Below are 21,647 nucleotides of genomic sequence, written 5' to 3'. Positions count from 1 at the left end.
TGATGAGTGGGCCCTTCCGTGGCCTGGGTGGGGACTCCTGGATAGAAGACGGCAGAGGAAGAATGGTTCAGAATGAGACCGAGGCCAGACTGGGAGGACTCCCAATTTGTAAACGTTTGTGTGAAAGTTGTTGTTCTTTTTTTGGCTTCTCTTATTCAAGACTGTGTCTGGCAGAGTAATTTCACACTTCTGTTGTTAGAGCCTTGTGAAATGTAGATAAGTCAAAAAGGAGAATTTTCGTCCAAGCCATATCGCAAGCTAACAAATCTTGCTTTCTTTGGTGGTGGGTTTTTTTTTTTCCAAGTGGGTTTGAGGTTCTGCAGGGGGACGGTTGGGGGCGGGGTGGTTGGGGGCGTTAGTCCTTAAACATGGTGCTGAAATTTGCTTCCTGCCAAGCAGGCTCTGTGCTGGGCAGGAGGAAAGTCCTGGCACTTGTATGATCTGGTCATGCTCTGCATCCTCTCCTAGGACGCACGTGGAGGGCCACGGGGCCAGCGGGAGGACAGGCCCCTCTCTGGGAGCAGAATGGAAGTCGAGGTTCCCAGCATCAACTCTGATTTGGGAAGAGAGCTGCATTTTGTTAAGCTTCCCAAGTTTCTCCGCATCGAACCCAAGTAAGAGGGCCAAAGGTCTTTTGCAAGCTGCTGAATAAAAATGTGGAGTGTAAATAACACTCCTGCTGACAGAGAAGAGAGTGTCCTTCTGAAAGTCAGCAATAAAAATCCGGGTGTGCTAGAGTGGAAACACGGTGTGTTACTGGTGTGAGAGAAGTTTCCACATGAAGCACGTTGGCTTTTCTTGTAAGTCAACAGACATCACAGCTGTTCATGGTCCTTTCCACTAGTGAAAGCTGAGGGGAGCATTCTTCAACAGCAGAAAATGAGGGGGTGGGGGAAGTTTGCTAGAGAAATGGCCAGCACCCAGGACAAGAGTCACTGTGAACCTAGAAAAGATGACCATCTTGGACAAAAGGGTGACAGTGAGTTAGTAACGTACTGACCACGGAGTATTCAGCCAGTGCTTGCGTACGCCTGCACTGTGTGTCGGAACCCGACTGGAGGGCAGTGAGCTCGTTTTTTTGGTTGATTTCCTTAAAAGAAGAAAGAAAAAGGTTGTGCTACCTGTATCTTATCGGACCTATTTTGTCAGACCAAAGATGAATGTGAATGACTAAATGTTAATCATGCTTGGGTTCTGTTGAAGGCAATGCGTTCTGTAAACAAATGTGGAGAAAGCTCAGTGATTTGCGGACGTTCCAAAGGTTTTACATGATTCTATGATTTTTCCACATGTTGGAAAACCTGAAAAGATATTTTTATCTTCATTGCTAACTGTGGCTAATACAACATTAATAAACCATTCGCAGGCCTTTCGATCCTCAGTACTACGAAGATGAATTTGAACATGAGAAGATGCTTGACGAGGAAGAACACACCAGATTAAAATTGAAGGTATCGATTCCACGCCTCATTCCCTTCTTTTCCTTGTGTCTACCTGTTATGATAAAATGCAGCGATAAACCACTGGAAATCTGTGTTTTCAGAAACGGCCTTGTATGTTTCCTGCTCAATCAATCAATCAATCAATCTATCCATCCATCTGTTTAAAACAGAATTAACGGTCTTTTCTGGGGAGAAGGCACTTGACAATTGTGGCCTGCTTGCCCCCAGGGAATGATGACGTAGCTAGGTGTTTGGTACCGCCTCTCAGACGGCTCTCCAAACGATGCACCAGGCTGCTTCTTTCTCAAAGGCCTGGATGGCAAACGCTGCCGCTCTCTTCTTAACGGGAGATGGTGCTCTTGTCTGCCAGGGGATCGCTGGTAGGGCCAGCTTAGTACCCACGACGCAAGGCAAGCATGGCACTTGTCTGCTTGTAGGTGTGGCTGGTGTCGGCCTCTCTCTACCCCAGCAGCACCTTCCCGTACATAAAGCCTTTTCTCAGGTTTACGATCCCTGAGTTGGAGAGAGGAACGGATAAATCCGTGAAACTGTTTGCTACGGGTTAGGAAGTCAGCAAAGGTCAGCCCATGTGGATCTCCCTTTTAGAGCAATTCACCCCCTATTTGGCTTTTGTGGCGCCCCACCGGATGAGGAGATGCGTTTGAACTCAAAACCAGGCCAAAGCACACGTCTCAGCTTTTCATTTCCTAAAGGTCCTCCGTTTGCTTGAAACACTGCCGTGTGCTGAGCGCTTCAGAACGGGCAGAACAGGCACAGCAGTTTGGGGGGCAGTGTCTTTCCTTGACTTCATAGCCTGTCAGGTAGCCCTGCAACCCAGAGGCCTCAGTTCTACAGGGGCCTTCCGCCTACATCCGATTTAGCTTCCCCTCTGTGATGAACCAGAGTCCAGGAAAAGAAGTAACCAAAAATGGCTGGTTCGTTTTTATGCCAGTGTTTCCCCAAGTGGGCGCTGGCGCCCCCTGAGGAGCCCTGGGGAGATCCAGGCAGGCGGCACTAGCAGATGCCCACACTTGATCCTGGAGGATGGGCCCTGGGACCAGTGTTTAATTTCTGTGGGGGCGTCCGAGTAATGCTTTGCAAAAAAGAGGTCACGGGCTAGCTACATTTGGGAACCTATGATTTAGACCAACATTTGAGGGCTTCGGTGTGGCTACCTGTTTTGTTCCCCCATCTCCCAAATTTTGGGGAAATTCGCTGCCATTTTCTTGGGAGCTAAGACAGCATCCCCAGTTCAGTCGCATCAAGCAGCACTGTTCAGTTGCTACCACCGTTTCAAAATCTTCTCTTCCCTCTTGAACTCCTTGACCTCAGGTCCCTTTTACCCCCCGCCAGCAGCTCTTGGTAAAAGCAGCGTATTTTGTCACCGCCCACCATGTCTTACCAGGTGAGGACACAGCAGAAGTGCCATGGGGCTCATGGGCCTTCTGATGCCATTGTGTCTTGAACCAGGTGGAAAATACCATACGGTGGAGAGTGCGCAGAGACGCCCAGGGCAACAGAGTGAGAGAGAGCAATGCTCGGATGGTCAAGTGGTCGGACGGGAGGTGAGCGAGCTCGAGCGGCAGGCCCAGAGCGAGGCCTGCGCGGTGTGCGGTTTGCGGTGGGACCTTCTCTGGGAAGCCCCTTACATTTATTCAGCATCCCTGGCGGTGCCGTGGTTACGCATCCACTGCTGATGACTTTGAGGGAGGAAGATGCTCCCGTAAAGATGTACAGCCTGGGGAATCCTCTGAGGTGATCCACTCTGTCCTACAGGGTGGCGATCAGTCAGAATTCACTGAACTACCATGGGCATTTGGGTGGGGTTTGCGTTCCTTAAAAGATTGATAAAATCTACACCCCTGGTATGATCTAAAGAAGCCCATGAGAAGCAATAGGTTTGGGGCCCTAGACCCAGAGCGCTGTCAGGTAAGCATTGCACGGCGAGCCACAAGGTCAGCGATTCAAAACCACCAGCCACTCCACAGGAGGAAGAGGAGTCAGTCGGCTCCCATAAAGATTTAGTCTCAGAAACCCTATAGAGCAGCGGTTCTTAACCTGTGGGTCGCGACCCCTTTGGGGGTCAAACGACCCTTTCACAGGGGTGGCCCGATTCATCCCAGTAGCAAAATGACAGTGATGAAGTAGCAAGGAAAACAACTTTATGGTTGGGGTGGGGAGGGGGCACCACAACATGAGGATCTGTATTGAAGGGGTGCGGCATTGGAAGGTTGAGACCCACTGGCTCTAGAGACTCACTGAGCCTTGGCAATGGCAGTGGGTCAAGCAGTAAGGTAGAAAGTACGGGTAGCTCCACCTACAGTATTATTCTGAAAGGAAGGGAAAAGGTTTCTGTTTTGCCAATGAATTGGGGAAATTACAAAATAATTATATTCTGGGCTGAAAGCATGGTGCTCTCCCTGCGTTTATTATTTTATTTTAGTTCCGTGCGCTTATTTTTGTAAGGAAATAGCCACTAGAAACCCCTGCCCGCCCCTCGCCCCACACCCAGCAGTGGCTAGCAATGAGTAGCTAGCCTCCCTCTGGGACCAAGCAGAACTGCCCCTGGGGGCTTCCCCCGCTGCCAATCTGTCCTGCCAGTAGGTGGCGTCATCCTTCTCCTGCTTAACTGGCCGTTAGTTATTTGCAGCATCTTTTCTGATGAATTCAACCTGAGGACAGGATACTGCAATGACGTGTTATTTTCAGTATGCTAAGCATTCTAACGTGGCAGACGGGAAGCTGTAGGACTCTTTCTATATCCACTCTAATAGCTGAATGGTTTCTTGTTCCCAGCTTGTCTCTGCATTTAGGCAACGAGGTGTTTGATGTCTACAAGGCCCCAATACAAGGCAATTACAATCACCTGTTTATAAGAGAAGATACCGGCCTACAGGGACAAGCCGTCTTTAAATCCAAACTCACTTTCAGGTAACTATTCATATCGGCGGGTTGGGACTCATAATGGGAGGGCCACAAAGAGCCCAACTCTCTCGGTAGATGTCACTTGGCGGGCAGCTCACCAGGGTCCATGGTCTGATTCCAATCTTATTTTTCCAAGTTGCCCGCAAGTTGCTATTTCTCAGGGAGCCTGGTCATACTGTCCAAACTCACCTAAGAAAGTTCCACAAGCCCCAGCAGTAGTGGACTAACTCACATCGCTCCCTGCAACCCGCAGCGAGCTCGCCTGCCTTCTGAGCAGGCTCAGCATGACCTCCCCTTGTAGCGAAATGGTCCTGGGAAGCTTCTCAGGAACTAGGATGTATGTGCTTGGGGAGCACAAGCAGCAGAGAGAGGGACAGGCCCGGGCTAGGACCAACCACGGTTAGTCACCCCCTTCCCTAAGGCTGCCACAACCCGGCACCACGCTGACCAATGGGCCGGGCAGTGAGGGGGTGGTGGCTGTGGAGCATCCTTCTCTGGTCCTGTGCAGACGCTGTGTCCCCGCCCATCCCCTCTGGGCAGCGCAGGGCTGCTGGTTAGCATTTGGCTTTCCCTGAGAAGCAGGGGGCTTCCAAAGCTGGCACAATGGACCCCAGGTTTCTTTCAGGATATAAGTGTGTGTGTGTTCTAGAATTAGATCATGGAACCGATCTCGGGGATCTACATATAACCTCCTCTCTGGGGGATGGGCAACAGGGAAGTGGGTGAAGGGAGAATGCCGGGCAGTGTAAGATAAGATAAAGTAATAATTTATAAATTATTAAGGGTTCATGGGGGGGGGAGCGGGAAGGGAGGGGGAGGGGAAAAAAGGAAAATGAGCTGACTCCAAGAACCCAAGTGGAAGGTGAATTTTGAGAATGACGAGGGCAACGAATGTATAAAGGTGCTTTACTCAATGGATGTATGTATGGATTGTGATAAGAGTTGTATGAGCCCCAATAAAAGGATTTATTTTAAAAAAAGAATTAGATCATCGTCACGGTTGCACAGCCTTATAAATTCAGGAACAAATCGGGAGGGAGTTGTTACACTTGACCTTCTACCTCAGTAAAGGGTGCTGTCTGTAAGGCTGTTAACAGACACCTCGGTAGTTGTACTTCGGCGTGGTCTTGAGGCACGGTCTCAGCCTCCCTAAGTTTTCATTTCCCTATCTGTCAAACAGAGATGATAACATCTACTTTACAGGGATGGTCTTTCCACGAAGTCAACTAATAAGCAAAACACTGCGCAGAAGCCTGGCATCCATAGTGATCGCTTCCAGGTGGTGTCCTAAAGGTGGACTCCTCTGCCCCATCGCAGGGCACAGGCTCACTCAAAGGGAAACTCACGGCAGAAGACAAAACAGATGCACGGGACCTACTAAATGTAAGATGCATGCACATCAAGACTTCCTTAAGAGCGTGTGGAAAGAGAACCGAGAGAGCAGGAAAACTGCCCACAATTTTGTGCTGCCAACACCACCACGGGCCAGGGACTAATCTCTACACTCGGTAGGAAACAGCAAGCCCTCCCTGAGAAGAAGGCGAAGAACCCAGTGAAACAGTGGGCCACGGACCCGAACCAAGGATTCACCAAAGATAACGTCCAGGCAGATGATCTAGCAGCCTCTCTACTGGGTATCTGCCCTAAACAACTACAGAATACAACATGCAGAAAACATGCCCCCCCTATGCTTGGCGCAGCAATTTCCATAATAGCAAAACATGGAAACAAAACTCCAATTATAGAGGAATGGGTAAACAGACTCTGCTGGTATAGTCATACAATGGAATATTATGCATCAGTAACACACAACTATTCTCTCAGACATCAAAAGACATGGACAAAACTAGAGAACATTATGCTTAGCGAACTCAGTCGATCTTATTTAATGACATCATTGCATGTTTTTAATTAGAAGGAAAAACACAGAAAAAGGAACGTTTTTTACACCAGAAGGTTAGACTTTGAAGACTGGGAGGAGGCTGGGGATGGGGGTGGGAACAGGTAGAGGGGAGTGTGTTAGTCTGGGTACTTTAGAGAAACAAATCCACAGAAACTCATGCATGAGAGAGTTTTATATCAAGGTTAAGTGCACATCAAGAAAACATCCCAGTCCAGTGCTGCCCAAACTCACAAGTCCAACATTAACCCATATGTTTAACACCAATCCACAAAGTCCTCCTCCATCTCACAAAACACACACTATGACGCCGCCTGCAGGAGGAAAGCCGAATCGGAGAACGTGTAAGCATCTCAGCACTGGCAGGGTCTCCACACGGTGCTCCAGCACCCAGGGCTGTACCGGGGTAGATCCATGTGACTTCTCCTCAGGGATGTCTTGCAGGAAGTGAGCCTTGCCAGCTGAAGCAGGGAACTGGCTAAGGTAGCTGCACCCTGGTCTGACCATCACAAAGCAAGAGACCTGAGAACTCCAAAGGCGAGGTTCACCGAGCCATTTATCCCTCTGCCCTTCAATTAACCCCACATGTGTTTATCTGCTAGGTTGGCACACTAAACTAATCACTTTAGGAGGAACAGGAAATTATAGAGGGAGGGTAGAGGGATGGATGGGGGACAAGAAAGAAATAAAACCACATTCATGGGATGTCTCCCAGGGTATTATTACTGATTTCCTTTGTTGAGATGGTCTGTGTAACTATGTAGAACATGCATCCTTCAAAACAAAACAATTTCCCCAGATTCATTACCCCGCAGATCTAAATATTAGTCTGAATGGCTAAAAAAAAGGAGGGAAGGTAACACTGAAGTGGACTTGAGGTCTTTAGTGACATACAAGTTCATTTCAAACACGTGGAAACACACGCAAAGATGACATCGAATGGCCAGCAAACATACTCATGATCGCGAACCCTCGAGGGACGCGAAGCAAAGCAACGTTGAGACACCACCTTCCACGGACAATGACAGCAGCCATGTTAAACAAAACAAAAACACAAAAAGTACATGCTGGAGGGGTTGTGGAGAGACGGGAACCCTCATACAGTGCTGTTGGAACTTGAAATAAGTACAACCACCATGCAAAGCAATATGGTGCCACGTCAACCAACTGGGACTAGAAGTTCCGTATGACCCGGCAATCCCCTGCTGGCTATATACATGCCTAGAGATGTAAATGTCACAGCATGAACAGACATACGCACACCCGTGTGCCTCACAGCACTGTTCACAACAGCCAGACAGTGGACATTAAATGCCCATCAGTGGACGAATGGGTAAAGAAACCTTGGCCCATGCACACAGTGGAATACTAATCGCTAAAAAACAATGTCGAAACCAAGAAGCACCTCTTGGCCCGAGTGGACCAGGAGAACACTGCTGAAAGAAATTATCCCGTCACAAAAGGACAGATATTGTATGAGATCCCTGTGGGAAAGGGGGAAAACAAACAAAGATTGCCATCCCAAAGAGAAGGGAATGTGAAGCAGTAGATTAGAAGGTTGGCAGGTCATAACTTGGGTGAAGGGAGAAATAAAGGGCGGGGGACAGGGCAAACTATTGGGGTGCTTGATTTGTAGTTTAAACTGTTGAACACAAAATTTGGCCCTCTGGAAAGTCAACCCCCACCGAATTCACAATAAATGGTTGGGGAACAAATCAAAGAAAGATACTGCACAGCGTGCCCGTGTTTAATTGTACCGTATGCATCACATGGGGGCAATGAGACTGCCCAGCACGGCTTCATCCTTCCGCCCCAGCTCTCTACAACCGTGTTCTCCTCAGCGTCTGTCTGTCTGTCTCTCAGGACCACCCTGTCTCGTGTCAGATCTGCCTTCCTTCAGTGGTGTGCCTGGGCTCCTTCTGCAGCCAGTCCGAGAACCTCCTCCTGTAGCAGTCACCTCGCTTTGACTTTCCTCCCCATTTTTTCCCCAAGGGGGGACTTTCCTATTGCTCACATCTTATACCTGATGGCTGCTGTGCTGGAAGGCACTCCGGTGGTGCAATGGGTTGACGCATTGGGCTCACAAGGTTGGCAGTTCAAGTCCATCGATGACTCCTTGGCAGAGCGATGAGGCTTTCTGCTCCTGTAAAGATTTCAGTCTCAGAAACCCTAATGAGCAGGTCTACGCTGTCCAATCGAGTCGTTCTGAGTCAGAATCCACTGGAGGTTGTTGGGTTTGGGTTTGCATTTGGTTTGGGACATACCCCGCTGCCTTGTACATGTGAGATTTCAAGTTTCTTCTCTCTCTTCGTGTTTAGCGTTGGAAGCAGTCTTGTCACAGCTCTTGACCTTGCCCTCTGCCTCTCCCCCCTTCCATTCTACTGCCATTTCATCCCATCAGCTTGGCTCAGGATGGGGGTCGTCTCAGCCAGCCAGAGAGTGAGGCGGTGCAGGAGGGCGGCCCTGGGTTGGGGGCTTTGCTGACCATGCAGGGGTCATGGCCCCAGGTGTTTCGGCGCTTGGTGGCTGCCTCCATCGCCATCCAGGGCAAGACATCTTTGTCCATTGCCCGGCAGGCCCCACTCTACAGACAGTGCCACACACCGGAAGCTGATCCTGCCGCTGGCCCGGTGTTCGAAGTCCCAGAAGATCCAAATCTTACCAATGGCCAGCTGTGATCCGGAGAGCCCGCACACCGACGTGATGAAGGTAGGCTCGCGCAGCCCCAGCTGCGAGTTTTCGGGGTGGGGGTGGGAGCCGCCGTGCTTTCCAGAATCCCATTTCCCCATTGTTTATTGCTGCTGCCCGTTTCTTTCATTGTAGCCCTCAGGGAGCCAGCCTAATCTTACAGACCTGTGATTAACCATACAATGTCAGCGGTTACGGGTGAGATGGACCAAACGGGGTGGACAAGTGCTGTCCCCACAGGCGGCCAGGTTTCAGAGGGAAAGAGAGGCATGTTTTGAAACTTTACAACACATAGGTTTATATTCCCAACCCACCCACTGCGGTCGCTCTTTACAGGAGCAGACAGCCTCGTCTTTCTGCCACAGGCTGGCTGGTGGTTTTGAACCCCCAACCTTGCAGTCCTTAGGCCAATGCTTACCCGACTGTGCCATCGGGGCTCCTTTAAATGAGTTCATGTTTGAGACACAGATGTCATAACGCAGTTAGGCCAGATAGGTACACCCCTAACTTCTCAGGAACTGTCCCTGCCTCGTGAATGCTGACATGCCAGTGCCAGGCAGCTGGGAGGGAATAGGGGCTCACCGGTGGGGCGCCCCATCCTCTGTGATCAGGAGCTGGGGGGGGCCCTGGGCAGGACTATCGAGGAACCAGAGTAGTTTGGTGGAGTCTCAGGGATCAGGGGTGTGTGGTTCGGGGTGATTGGAAACGATGGTCCAGGAAGTGAGTTCCGGCTCCCGCTGGGCCTGGCAGGGTGTCTCTGGCTGGTGGTTTGAGCCTGGGCTCTGACCGCAGAGAGGAGGGTGCGGTTCCCAAGGACCTGCCTGGGCCTGTTTGGGTTGGGCTGGTGGCGTGTGTAAGGCCACAAGATGTAAGGACAACCCAGCAGTCCCTGTGGTGACAGAGATGGGCTCTGGGGTCAACGGTTCCCGGAAGACATTCGGAATGGGTGAGGTGACTGGGCTACACTGGTGTTTTATGTAGAAAAATGGATTCTCGGAGATTTAAAACTCATAGCTTTATGTTTGTCTTAGAGTTTATTTAGGGATGCTGATGGAGTAGTGGGTTATGTGTTGGACTGGTAACTGCAAGGTTGCCTGTTCGAACCCACCAGATGCTCCTCAGGAGGAAGACAAGGCTTTCTTCTCCTATAAAGATTCACAGCCTTGAAACCCACAAGAGGCCGTTTTACCCTGCCCTATAGGGTCAAGATGAGTCAAATGGGCGCAACAACGAGTTTTTTTGTTTTTCCTTTTGAATGTTATAGTTTGTGTCTTCCAGAAAGAAAACCGCCTGAGAGCATCCAGACACCAGGAATCCCGGACAACCCCAGCTCGGGAGAAGCAGAGCCTCCCGGGGCCGAGTACCTCCTATGGGGACGCTGACAGTGGTAGTGACAATAAGGAGGGCAGAGGCAAAGGGGCCAGCAGCTTAGCTACCATTAAACGCCGTTACCCTGGGGGCCTCCGAGGTGAGTCCGCGTGGGAGGAGCACTGCATCATTTCAGGGTTGTACCATTGACCCCCCCCACCCCCCCCGCTCTGTTGATCCCACTCAGGGTGACGAGTCTCCATCAGACTTCTCAGCCTGGTCTTTTTCATGCTTTGGAGTTTATTCCCTACGTGTTCTCACTCTCACAGTGGTGGCCGGGCACTATCTAGTTCTTCCGGTCTCAGGCTAATGGAGGCTGGTGCCCGGAGTATCCCATTAGTCCTCTGGACCAGTTGTTTCCTTGAGCTTTTGATTAGCTTCCCTCTTCTAACGACTTACGTTCCCACTGATAAGATCAAAGAGCCAAAGACATGTTGTGTTATTTATCCAAGTGAGACACTGTGTTATTGCCCATCTGACTGCCATCGTCATTCCAACTCATAGTGAAGTCGAACTGCCTCTGTGCTTTCCCAAGGTTGTAAATCTTTTTTCCCCTTCAAGTATTTAGTTTTATTGACCTCTATAACATGCCATATATTTCAACAGTTCAGCCCATCAAAGAGTTGTATAATCACTATGATTAGTTCTAGAACATTTTCTTCTTCTTGTTCTCATTGTTTACTTCCCTATTTCCCTACAACCCCTCCTCCCATGCGCTTCATAAGCCACCAATCCATTTACTGTCTCTTTGGCTTTACCTATCCTAGATTTTATATACTGGAAAACATACCAAAAAAACCACCAACAACATTAACAAAATAAACCAGAGGGAAAAAACCTCAACTGAGAAAAAAGCAGGAAATATTAAAAACTAGGACAAATTTAAACTGGGCCAAAAGGGAAGTCAAATGATCAGGTATTGCATTTTAACCCAATCACATCTGCCACCACTGAGTTTATGATACTCTCGCTAATAAGTCTGCAAATCTTATTTTTTTAAAAGTTTTATTGGTACTTCATCTGCATATCAGACAGTTCCACCCTATCAAAGAGAATGGTACAATTTTTATCACAATCAGTTTTAGAATGTTTCTTTTTCCCAGTACTCAGTTATTCATGGATTTGTTTTCAATGTTGGCAAAAATATACACAACAAAACATTCACGAATTCAACAACTTCTACATGTGCAATTCAGCAGCACTCTTTATACTCCTTGTGTCGACAGCCATTCTTCTTCTCCAAACTGTCCCCCCGTATTAAAATGAACTCAGTGCCCCCTAAGCAAAAACTCTTCCTCCTTCGCCCCTGGTAACCATAGGTGAAGTTTCTTTTCTTTTTTAGTTTTAGTCATTTTCTTGATATATTAACATATTATTCAATCCAAAAAACTGCTTCTGAAGAGTTGTGTGTGCAACATCACAATCAGCTCTGATGTTCCCTTCCCCTCCTTCTTGATAAACCATTGCAACGGTTACTGTCTCTCTGCACCCACTCCTTCGGTGCTTCCTAACCTGGGAGACCTCACAGAAACAGTAAAAAATAAAACGAAACAGAAAGAAGAAAGCAATAACAACCTAAAAGATAAAAATAAAGAGCAAGAAAGAAAAAAAAAACCAACCAACAATATTTAAAAATCCAGAGAAGACATTTCTTTCTCGAATAATTGAAAAACATTTGAGCATGGAGCACATTCAGGTTGGGTCAAGAGAGGTCAACCGACCAGTATCGGATTATACGAGGGCCCAGTTCCCCATCAAGTGGACACTAATTTCTGCTAGTAAAACTGCTCAAGTCCCTCGCCTGTGACTAGAGGGATCCCCCCAGAGGCCTGACCCAACCACTCTGCAGATGGATCTGCGGCTCCCATTTCTCCCCAGGGCTTTGTACAAATTGGGTGTTCCCAATTTAAGCTCTGATACCGTTCCCTTCATCGCATTTGGATTTAGTTATTGTCACCTTTGGATCACCCAGGCTGGTGTGCTTCTTTCACGTGGGCTTAGTTGCTGCTTCACTTCGATGGCTGCTTGTTTGAATGCACGCCTTTAAGAGCCCGGGCAGTGGCTGTAACCCATTATGGAAGCAGAAAGCCTCCTCCTTCTCCTGAGGAGCAGCTGGTGGGCTCAAACTCTTGGCCTGGCCGGGTTAGCAGAGTCCACCTCGTACTCCCTGCACCACCTGCTCTCCTCTGACTGCCCGGAGGCCGCCGGACTACTCACCAGTCAACATTCTCTTGAGCACTTAGATGCCCCCCTCGGGGTCCCAGGGACACAGATAATAAGAGTAAGCATTGCAGTAACGTTCTGCTTGATGGTTTCAAACATCGCCCGCTGTGTAGGATGGGGCTTCAACATGTCTGTGGCAAAATCCCACTTTTAATTCCTCGCTGGCACAGTGGTTAAGCTTTTGGCTGCTAACTGAAAAGGTTTAATGGTTCGAAACTAGAAACCAGCCATCTGCTCCCCAAAAGATTACAGTCCCCCGACGGGAGCGTTCTGCTCTGTCACGTAGAGTTATCAGTTGCATGTCTACTTGGCACATGGGAAGTAAATCTCCCCCAACTCTGTCCCTTCCCGGGGCCGCAAGCTGAAGAGAGGCTCCTTCACTACCAGCCCAGAACTGCTGTACTTTAGATAAAATGTCCAGAAATGCTCGATTTAGAATTTTACATTTTACCTCTTCTATCTGTTCCGAAGGCGAACCTTCCAGAAAGAAGCGAGCATCAGATGAAGAGAGAGACCAGTGAAGTACAAAACGCCCACTCGCTGTGTTTCGAAGTCAACAGTTTCACAGCAGCGACACTGGTCTTGATTCGATGGCGGCTTGGGCTGTGTTGGTGTCACCAGGTGCTGTGTGGTCAGTTCCCTCAGAGCCTGTGTCTAACAGCGCGCTCCTGTCACTTCGCTAGTGGGTTAGGTTGGAGGTCACTGTATCTGTTTCACTGTGGGTCTTTCTCTTTTATAGTTAATCCAGCAAGCTTCCTGTCCTTTTTCAGGGACTGGTCTCCCCTGAGTATGAGACCAAATCTCCGCACGCTCGCTCCTCAGTAGTCTGGCCGTACGTCTTCCAGACAGGTTTGCTCTTACACAGCGTAGTTAGTATTCTTTTCCAACTCAAAGGCATCCATTCTGTGGCCTTCCGTATCCATTGCCCCGCTTCCATGTGCAGATGCGGCAACTGAAAACACCAGGGCTTGGATCGGGGGAAGCTTAGTCCTCAGAGCGCCACCTTAGCTAACCCGTTTAAGGGGGCTTGTGCAGATTTGCCCGATGTTTGATCTGGACTGCTGCTTGCACAAGTACTGAGGAGTCGAGCTGTTTTTGTGTAATTCGAGTTGTGAATAAAACATGTTGAAAAGCAAGTGTGTGACTTTAGAAAATTCATTTTTCCCAAACAGGAAGTGTTGACTTGGGCCTGAGATTTGAGGGAGTCCCTGCTGCCCTGCCCCCTCCCCTTCCTTTTCCTTCCTGGTGCACTGGGTTATGTCTGCATCAGGGGCTGCATGTTCCTGGCCCTCCGCCCTGACAGACCACGGAGCAACGCTGAACATAAGACTCGCCTCTGGTGACTGTGGACTTGCTGGTGGCTGGCCACCCTCCACAACTCAGGGTCTCCAAGTGCAGGGATGACCCAGAGCTGAGCATTTTTACTCAACTGTGACAAGGGTTGGCTCTCTATAGCCACAGTTCCCGGGACCCAAGCCCGCTCTAGGGAGCAGGGAGTTCCCAGAGTAGCTAATCTCACCCAGCGTTGAGTCTGTTGGACATGCTGTAGGACAGGATATGCCTGCTATCGATCTCTGTGGGAACAGACAGCTGGTGGGTTTGAACTGCCAGCCTCTGGGTGAGCAGTCCAGTGCTTAACCTGTTTTGCCACAAGGGCTCCTTTCTGCTATCCAAAGGGGATCCATATCCAGGCATCTTCAGTTGTGAGTGAAAAGTACATACGCCATGCTCGGTAGTCCATCATCCTATAATTTAAGAGGAATTTCTTTCCCAAAGGTGAGAGAACTCGGATAATTTTACATTAAATTCACCCTAATCTTAAATGTCCTCAATCTAGTACACGTTTCACTGACTCTTTCTGATGACAGAGGTGACTGACATGAGGTCTTGGCCCTTCCATAAATAGTCCTTGTTTATCAGCAATATTGGCTCCCCAGGCCCAGAATACCATGGGGCACTGTTGACATTTATCACCTGGATTCAACTTTAGGGGCAGACAAGACTGGTACTGACATTACTAGATTGAACTGTAAGAGGTTAGGGAGGAAGACGAAGCTTTCTACTCCCGTAGAGTTCACGGTCTTGGGAGCCCCCAGGGATGGCTCCACCTGCTCTACAGGGTTGCTGAGTGGGATTCGGCTTGAGGGCTGCAAGCTCTGCATTTTATTGACAATTCCCTTAACTTCGCTTAAGAGGGTAGAATAACTCGGGAAATGAGAGGGAGATCTTCAAGGAGATGGACCGACGCGGTGGTTGGAACAATGGGCTCAATCTGGAATGACTGATGGGATGGATCAGGACTGGCAGCGCTTTGTGGTGTTGGACTTAGGTTGCTTTGAGTAGGAACTGACTGGTGGCCACCAAGAACAGTCGTTGAAGAGGTATGTAAAGACACCTTTCCTGAAGAACACAGACACAGAACACATTGGGTGGCATCCCAAAAAGCCCTTGTCTAGGGGTTGTTTATGGAGCTTTGGTGCTTAAGTATCGGTCTGCTAACCAGAAGATGGGTGTTTGAATGCACAGGGGTTCCCCCAATAAAAAGATGTGGCTGTCTGCTTCCTTAAAGATGCATAACCTAGAAAGCCCCACGGGGGGCTCTGAGCACCCTTGGCTTTTGGTGGGCCTGAAGTTTGAAGATGGAATACTCTAAATGCTCCTCTGCTCCTCCTTGTTGGGAGTGAGCATCTGTTCAAAAGACAAAACTCACAGGCTGCTGTACACCTGCGTCTTCCAAAGCGGGGGGCAAACGCAGACAGCTACACTTTATTTGAGGTTACAGTACAAAAGAGCTGAATTGATGGGCGTTTTTTTGTTAAGGGGACAGTAGGCCAAATAAGTTTGGCATCTAGGCTCAAGGCTGTTTTTTTCAAATGAAATGTCATCCAGAAGCCAAATTCCAAAACCAGTGAGATGCTGAACCACTGCTCTGCATTTCGTTTGAACACAATCGACAACACATTTCTGGGGTGTGGGAATTTAAACTTTTAAAAAATCATTTTATTAGGGGCTCATACAACTCTTATCACAATCCATACTCAATTGTGTAAAGCACATCTGTACATTCATTGCCCTCATCATTCTCAAAGCATTTGCTCTCCACTTAAGCCCCTGGCATCAGGTCATTTTTCCCCTCCCTCCCTGTTCCCCCCTCCCTCATGAGCTCTTGATAATTTATAAATTATTTTGTCATATCTTGCCCTGTCTGACATCTCCCTTCACCCACTTTTCTGTTGTCCGTTCCCCAGGGAGGAGGTCACATGTAGATCCTTGTCATCGGTTCCCTCAAGGCATCTTAAAAGCCTGTGAGACTTTGTGTTTACAATCAGATAAACAAAACAAGGCCCAAGGTGTGTCTTCCTGTTCCGATCCGTTCCTATCTAGCCACTACAGCAGGTGACCTGCGTAAAATTCTTCATAGGAATAAAAGCTTTCTAAAATACCGCTGTGCGCTGATTTGTTTCCCCCACATTTATGTTTAAGACCCAACTCCCCTGAGCACGAGAGAATGTGAATTTATTTGGGCATCGAATCTTAGCAGGTATAGTTAACAAGAGGTCATACTGGAGAGCTGGGTGCGTCCTAACTCAAAGTATCTAGTGTCCTTATCAAGAGACCATACGGAGATCCACAGAAGGGAGATGGTGGTGGAGACTGGAGTTCCAACATCCCAAGACAGTATCAGTGGCTGCCTAAAGTTGGGAGACAAAGCAGGGCCTTCCCCTTGGGCCCAGCCCTGCCAGACACCTGGAATCCAGAATTCCGGCCTCGGCGCCAGATGAGAATCTATCTCTGTTATGTCAAGCCACTTGACTGCTGGCACGTTGTTTCAGCCACCTCAGGAAACGGACACGCTTGGTAATGGTGCAAGTGACTTACCCAGCAATGTCTTTTCTATGCACCCCCAAAGTGGGCGCCTTCACGTCACCAGACTGGAGTTTAAACACAAAGAAAAGTTGTTTTATTTGAACAATTTTCCAGTCTGCTCAGTCCTACTGAGGCCGTCTCAAAGGGCAGCACTGTACTGCACAAACGGCAATCTGACGTCAGAACGGACGACCCCAGTAGAAGTGTACAGATGAACCTAAAAATCTGTCTTTCATCTTGCTCCGAGATGAAGCGTCTAGAGCCGATGGAGTGGACAGCTCTCTACCGAGCTCCTGTCCCTCCCGGCAGAAGCCTCGGCCGTTGGCTGTGACACACCCATGTGCTCTGTGCTCCCCAGTACCCTGTTTTCTGCCAGTGTATTTAAGGGCAAAGTCAGCTGGCACTGAACTTGCAGAGGATGGAGGTGGCGACTGACTTCGGCGAAAGTCCTTGACCTGCGGGGAGGGAACAGCGGTTCTTGGTTTTCCAGGGAGAAGTGAGGCACCTGCGTGCACACACATGAGCGTGACTGTGAGACCCCACGCGTGTTTCATCTGGTTACGTCCAGTGTACAGTATGTAAAGAGCAGGTTAACATCTCATCAAGACGTTTGTTTCTTTGACAACTTTTATTGTATCACAGAATCTTCTTTTCGAATGAAAGCCCATCAGATACGAGGCCGGTGAGACACAGTTTACAATGTTCTCTTTACACGCTGCTTTCCCAGAGTACACTGATCACGCAGAGCCAGCGCGTGGGCTCTCTCAGGCAAATAACAGGATTTGTCACCGCGGCCCACGCCGGTGCTGCTGTGGGAAGAGAACCATCTGCAGACTTGCTTAACACAAAATGCCTATTTGGTCTTTGAACCAACGGCACTCTTAGGAGACGTGCTTCACTCTGCCTGTAGAACGTCGACCAGACATTAGCTACAACTACATAGCACCAAAGTCCATTTCGCCCACATTAGCCAGGAGGATCAGATCTTGAGTACATACAATTTCATCAAGGCATATTGGAAAAGAAATCACAATGTTAGACAAATCTGAATATAAAATATTAGAAAATGGGTTATTTAAAAGAGCCTTTTTAAAAGCAGCATTTAAAATGCAAAGAACAGTCTTAGATAATCAGTTAAGTTTAAGTTGATTGAACTACAAAGCTTCAGGTCTTAGAAAATCTTTGGTTTAAGAATTAAGACTATTTCAAAAATAAGACTATGTATTCTCCAGTAAAATTTCAGAGCAAGATAGAAATACTGAAAGTTCCTGAAAGGTCAACAGGTGCCAGATTTTTAAAGATCAAAGTAAATACTACTTTCTGGATGCATAATTACAATTCTTGAACGATTTTCTGCAATTGGATCAATGTTCATCGTTACAGTTGCTTATGAAGAAATGTTCTCATCAGTTATGTAACACTCAACTTCTTCATACGGGGGAAAAATATTTGCCATAAATACGATACAAAATTCCAGGTAGGGACCTACCTACCTAAAACAATAAACTGCAATGAAAAGTCCTGCGAAGAAGACATGCTGATCCAGTTCACGAGCTGGCAAGAAAGAAGCCTTTGACTGCCTGAGTGATGAGCTCTTTCTCAGACTTCCAACCCTCCTGCGTGATCGCAAAAATCAAGCACAATTCGAAACGGATGTTTGTGGGGAAAGAAAAGTCTAGAAAAAGCCTGGATAACGTGGGGGTAGCGGTGGCTTGTAGCCAAGCGTGAACAGCAAAAATGTTCATCTTTGGCCCCTTTTAAACACTGGATAGCAATTCCAAACACACAAGTCACATTTCTGATGAGAGAAACGTCAGCTCGCTAAGAAGGCTTACTACCCCAGAGTACAAGAAGCCGCCTTGCTCAGCAGATTAGCTGTCCAGCCCAAGCTAGAAGAGCAGATGTTCGGGAATTTAACTTTATAAAGTTACCATCGTTAACCGCCATCGTCCCCTACCTGCCAGATGCTGTACGAAGCCTCTCTCTGGAAACGATCCAGCCTGGCCTGCATTTCTGAGGCCTGCATCCCAGATTCCCTCTCCTTCCCTCCCAGCTGTCCTCTGCTGCGGCCGCTGGCGCCCCGGCCACGCGGAAGTGATGAGGGGAGACGTGTGCCGTCCTGCTGACAGGACGGCTCTACTCCCTCAGCCGACGATCCCCCCACTGCACACAGCTGAACTGTGCACCCCAATACACGGAACAACAGGAAAAGTACATTTGTCTGAGCATTTGCTTTTGTACAATATGAACTTTTAGAAACATCTTAATAGTTCAATTTATAAAGAAAACTGTTTTGTTTTCTAGTTGGAAAATTTGTAATGGTGATTAAATACTGTTTATCAAGCAGTAAGCACTTTATACACATTAGTTTCTAATTTACTCAAAGTAACTATCCACTTAAATGACCGTTTTCAACGCTTCTAAGAAAACCCTATCATGTTTATTATCATCTTTGCTTTGTGTACTTAACAATAGCTTTTTTTTAACACTTAAAAAAATTCAAAAAAGAAAACTGATTGTAGGCTTTTTTTTTTTTTCAGGAAAGAAAATAGCTTTTCTACTCAGATACTTTTTTTCTCTTGGCTTCCGTAAGAAGTTAATAACACCCACATTATCAACGTGAAAAACTGGGATGACACACCTGTACTTCTAATCAAAGCATGCAACCTGGCAGACCGAAATCACCCAGTTAGAACTGGTTTAAAAAAGAACAGAGCGCTCCTAGGCGCTGTGATGTGCCAGCCAGGTACAGAGGTGGACTGTGTGGAGAACTCTCTCTGGAGACCTGCCTTTGCTCTTGCGCAGGTGGCTGTCTCTGGTGCCATCGCTTTAAGATCCTGGCAGCATGCTGCTCTCCTGACACAAGGAAAAGAACACCCCTGTCCTGTCCACGTCGGATTGAAAACAAAAATGTGAACATCTCCAGGTCATCGATAACAGCTTGTAGTTTTCTCACACCTACAAGGGGAACCAGCAGTCTCAGTATCACCAGTGTCTATTTCGGATTTAAAAAGGATCAGTCCTCAAAATGTTGACACTCTTCTACAGAAATGACTTCTGATATCCCACCCCCACCCCCCACCGTACAACTGTAAAAGCTGGACTACAACTGATTCTAGAAGAGAACTGAAATCACCTCAAAATACAAAAGGTCATTTACTTTACACTTGACTATTTGAAACTGGTAGCGACTAGAACAAAGATACATATGGTTTTATTTTAAAAGAATGAGAGAGAGCGAGAGAGAGAGAGAGATTTCCAGTCTTTTCCCTTCTACCCAGGAAAACTTCACATCTGTGATCACCAACGAGCATCCTTAGGGATCCTGTGAAGTCGTCCAGAGACGCCAGCCTGGCCGGCTTACTGGTGGTCTCCTTCAACTCGTCTTTTGCGAACTATGAGAAAGAGTTGAGAAAGAGCATTAGAAATCAGCTGGCTGGGGCAATGGCTACCTTGCCCTGGTGGCTGGCACGGTACCCACACTGCCCGCAGTGACTCAGGAGGAAGACGGGGCTTCTGCGGCTGTAATCAGTTAGTCTTGGAAATCACAGGGGGTTGGTGGTGCTATGAACCAGCACTGACTCCCACAGCAGTGATCTTTTTTGTTTTGTTTTTTAACTTGCTGCTAACAAGCAAGTTTCTGAACAACCCAGTTATAGTTATGAAAAAAATGAAAGGTCCAGTTCTAGAGCACATGACCATTAAAATAAAATTTTAAAAATTCCACACAAAAATCGCACATGACTCATCATCATAATTCACCCGTGGGCTTCAAAGGAGAACTATATTATCATTAGATCGCCGATCAATACATGTGCTTATAAAAGGGCAACATTAGAAATCTAAGCAACAGACTAATTCTTTTAGTCATTGTGCCAATTTTTCTTGTTAAAAGAGATTAACATGTTACTGTGTCAGATTAAGAGGCCATCCAGGCAGCGGGGATGAGAAAGTATTAAAACTAACCACCTGCATGCTCTTCGGGTGAGAAACTGGCCTGGGTTTCCCAGTCTACAAAGAACATGCCCCAAACACGTTGTCATTCTGTCTACAGCGAAGGGGGCTGCTGCTGCCGCCGCCCAAGCTTCCTTCTCCTGCCTCCTAAAGAATGAACTGGGTTGGGGCCCAGACAAAATGACCCCTCAAAGTCACGAACATCTTAGGGAAGTGTGGTAAGCCCATTTCTGTGAGGACACACCTGCGCCAGTAATGTGGCCAGTCAACTAGCTCGGCTGAAGGAGAGAGACAGGTGCATACGTATGTCTAAGGACCCAATCCCCTCCCACTTCTCCATGGACTGCTGCCCCTCCACCAGGCCGTGCTCACTAGTGACAGTGCAAGGCTCTCAGCTTCGGATCTCGCTACCTGCACTCTCATTGACACACACGTCTATGTACATTCAAAGTCCATACACAGTCCCTGCCATCGAGGGAACGTGGACTCACAGGGGACCCTACACGGGGTTGCCGAGCCTGTGGGTCTTTGTGGAAGCTCATGGCCTTCTTCCTTCTGTGGGCTTGCTGGTAGGCTTGAACCGCCAACTTTACAGGCTACAGCCTAACATCTACCTGGTAGTGCCACCACGGCTCCATGTGCGCGTGCGTGTACCCCCCCCCCCACACACACGATGTATATAGAAGAACCAACAGTCGCCTGCGAATCTTATGCAAATGTGGGCTCGGGTTCCATATAGCTGGAGCGGAATGGCAGGTTCTCAGAAGGGGGTCAACCACAGAATGAACCCGTGCCAAGCCCTTTGTGAAATGAAAAGCCAACAGGTGCCCAGGGCCTCCTAACCCTCCTGCTGTATGGAGGGGCGTCTGTCTGCTGGCCCTCCCTCAGTAGGACGAGGCTGGGGGTGTCGGTGGCGTGCTCTGGTGCTTCTCCAACCGCGGACTGGGTGCCGGCTAGGAAGGTAAGCAGTCACCACCAGGAGCACGAGAATATCCAGTTCTCATGAACCTTTTCATCAAGTCCACCCCGACTCTCATTTTAGCCATCTTGCCACAGGACAAGTGCATTATGTTTACTGAAATATTTGTGGGAAAAAACCCAAATGGAGACCACAAATAAAAATGCAAGTCGTGTATACAAATATACGACAAACCAGATAGCTTAAAGGCACCGTTTGAATACATCCTTCGGTTGGAAGGCTTCAAAGAACATCCCGGGTCGCAGTCAGGCTTGGCTGTTACTGGCAGACCACTCCACACGTTAGATACAGTTATACGAAC

At 48.1% G+C, this 21,647-nt stretch overlaps 2 protein-coding genes across 2 annotated transcripts in view; one reads left to right on the top strand and one right to left on the bottom strand.

Moving 5' to 3' along the window:
* The first annotated feature begins 3,854 nt into the window (after positions 1-3,854).
* On the top strand, positions 3,855-13,599 carry LOC142425643 (RNA polymerase-associated protein LEO1-like). Its single transcript, XM_075530956.1, has 4 exons — positions 3,855-4,373; positions 8,844-8,976; positions 10,234-10,423; positions 13,018-13,599. The coding sequence occupies exons 1-4, from the start codon at positions 4,153-4,155 to the stop codon at positions 13,065-13,067; spliced, it is 594 nt and encodes a 197-aa protein (XP_075387071.1). The 5' UTR covers positions 3,855-4,152; the 3' UTR covers positions 13,068-13,599.
* A 3,423-nt stretch (positions 13,600-17,022) lies between these two features.
* Positions 17,023-21,647, bottom strand: part of TMOD3 (tropomodulin 3) — a 68,224-nt gene continuing 63,599 nt past the window's right edge. The window contains exon 10 of the mRNA XM_075532444.1: positions 17,023-19,808. Within this exon, the coding sequence (XP_075388559.1) occupies positions 19,774-19,808 (35 nt within the window). The 3' untranslated portion in view covers positions 17,023-19,773. The remainder of the gene's footprint in view (positions 19,809-21,647) is intronic.

The sequence above is a fragment of the Tenrec ecaudatus genome, chromosome 14 (genome assembly GCF_050624435.1).
Source record: "Tenrec ecaudatus isolate mTenEca1 chromosome 14, mTenEca1.hap1, whole genome shotgun sequence".
Lineage (NCBI taxonomy): Eukaryota > Metazoa > Chordata > Mammalia > Afrosoricida > Tenrecidae > Tenrec > Tenrec ecaudatus.
This window is presented reverse-complemented; position numbering and strand designations above follow the sequence as displayed.

Bases quoted from the DNA above. Each gene is read 5' to 3' on its own strand.
- LOC142425643 (XM_075530956.1), top strand. From the start codon at position 4,153: ATGCTAAGCATTCTAACGTGGCAGACGGGAAGCTGTAGGACTCTTTCT. The intron at 8,977-10,233 runs GTAGGCTCGCGC...TGTGTCTTCCAG, and splicing joins CGCACACCGACGTGATGAAG to AAAGAAAACCGCCTGAGAGC. The intron at 10,424-13,017 runs GTGAGTCCGCGT...TCTGTTCCGAAG, and splicing joins TTACCCTGGGGGCCTCCGAG to GCGAACCTTCCAGAAAGAAG.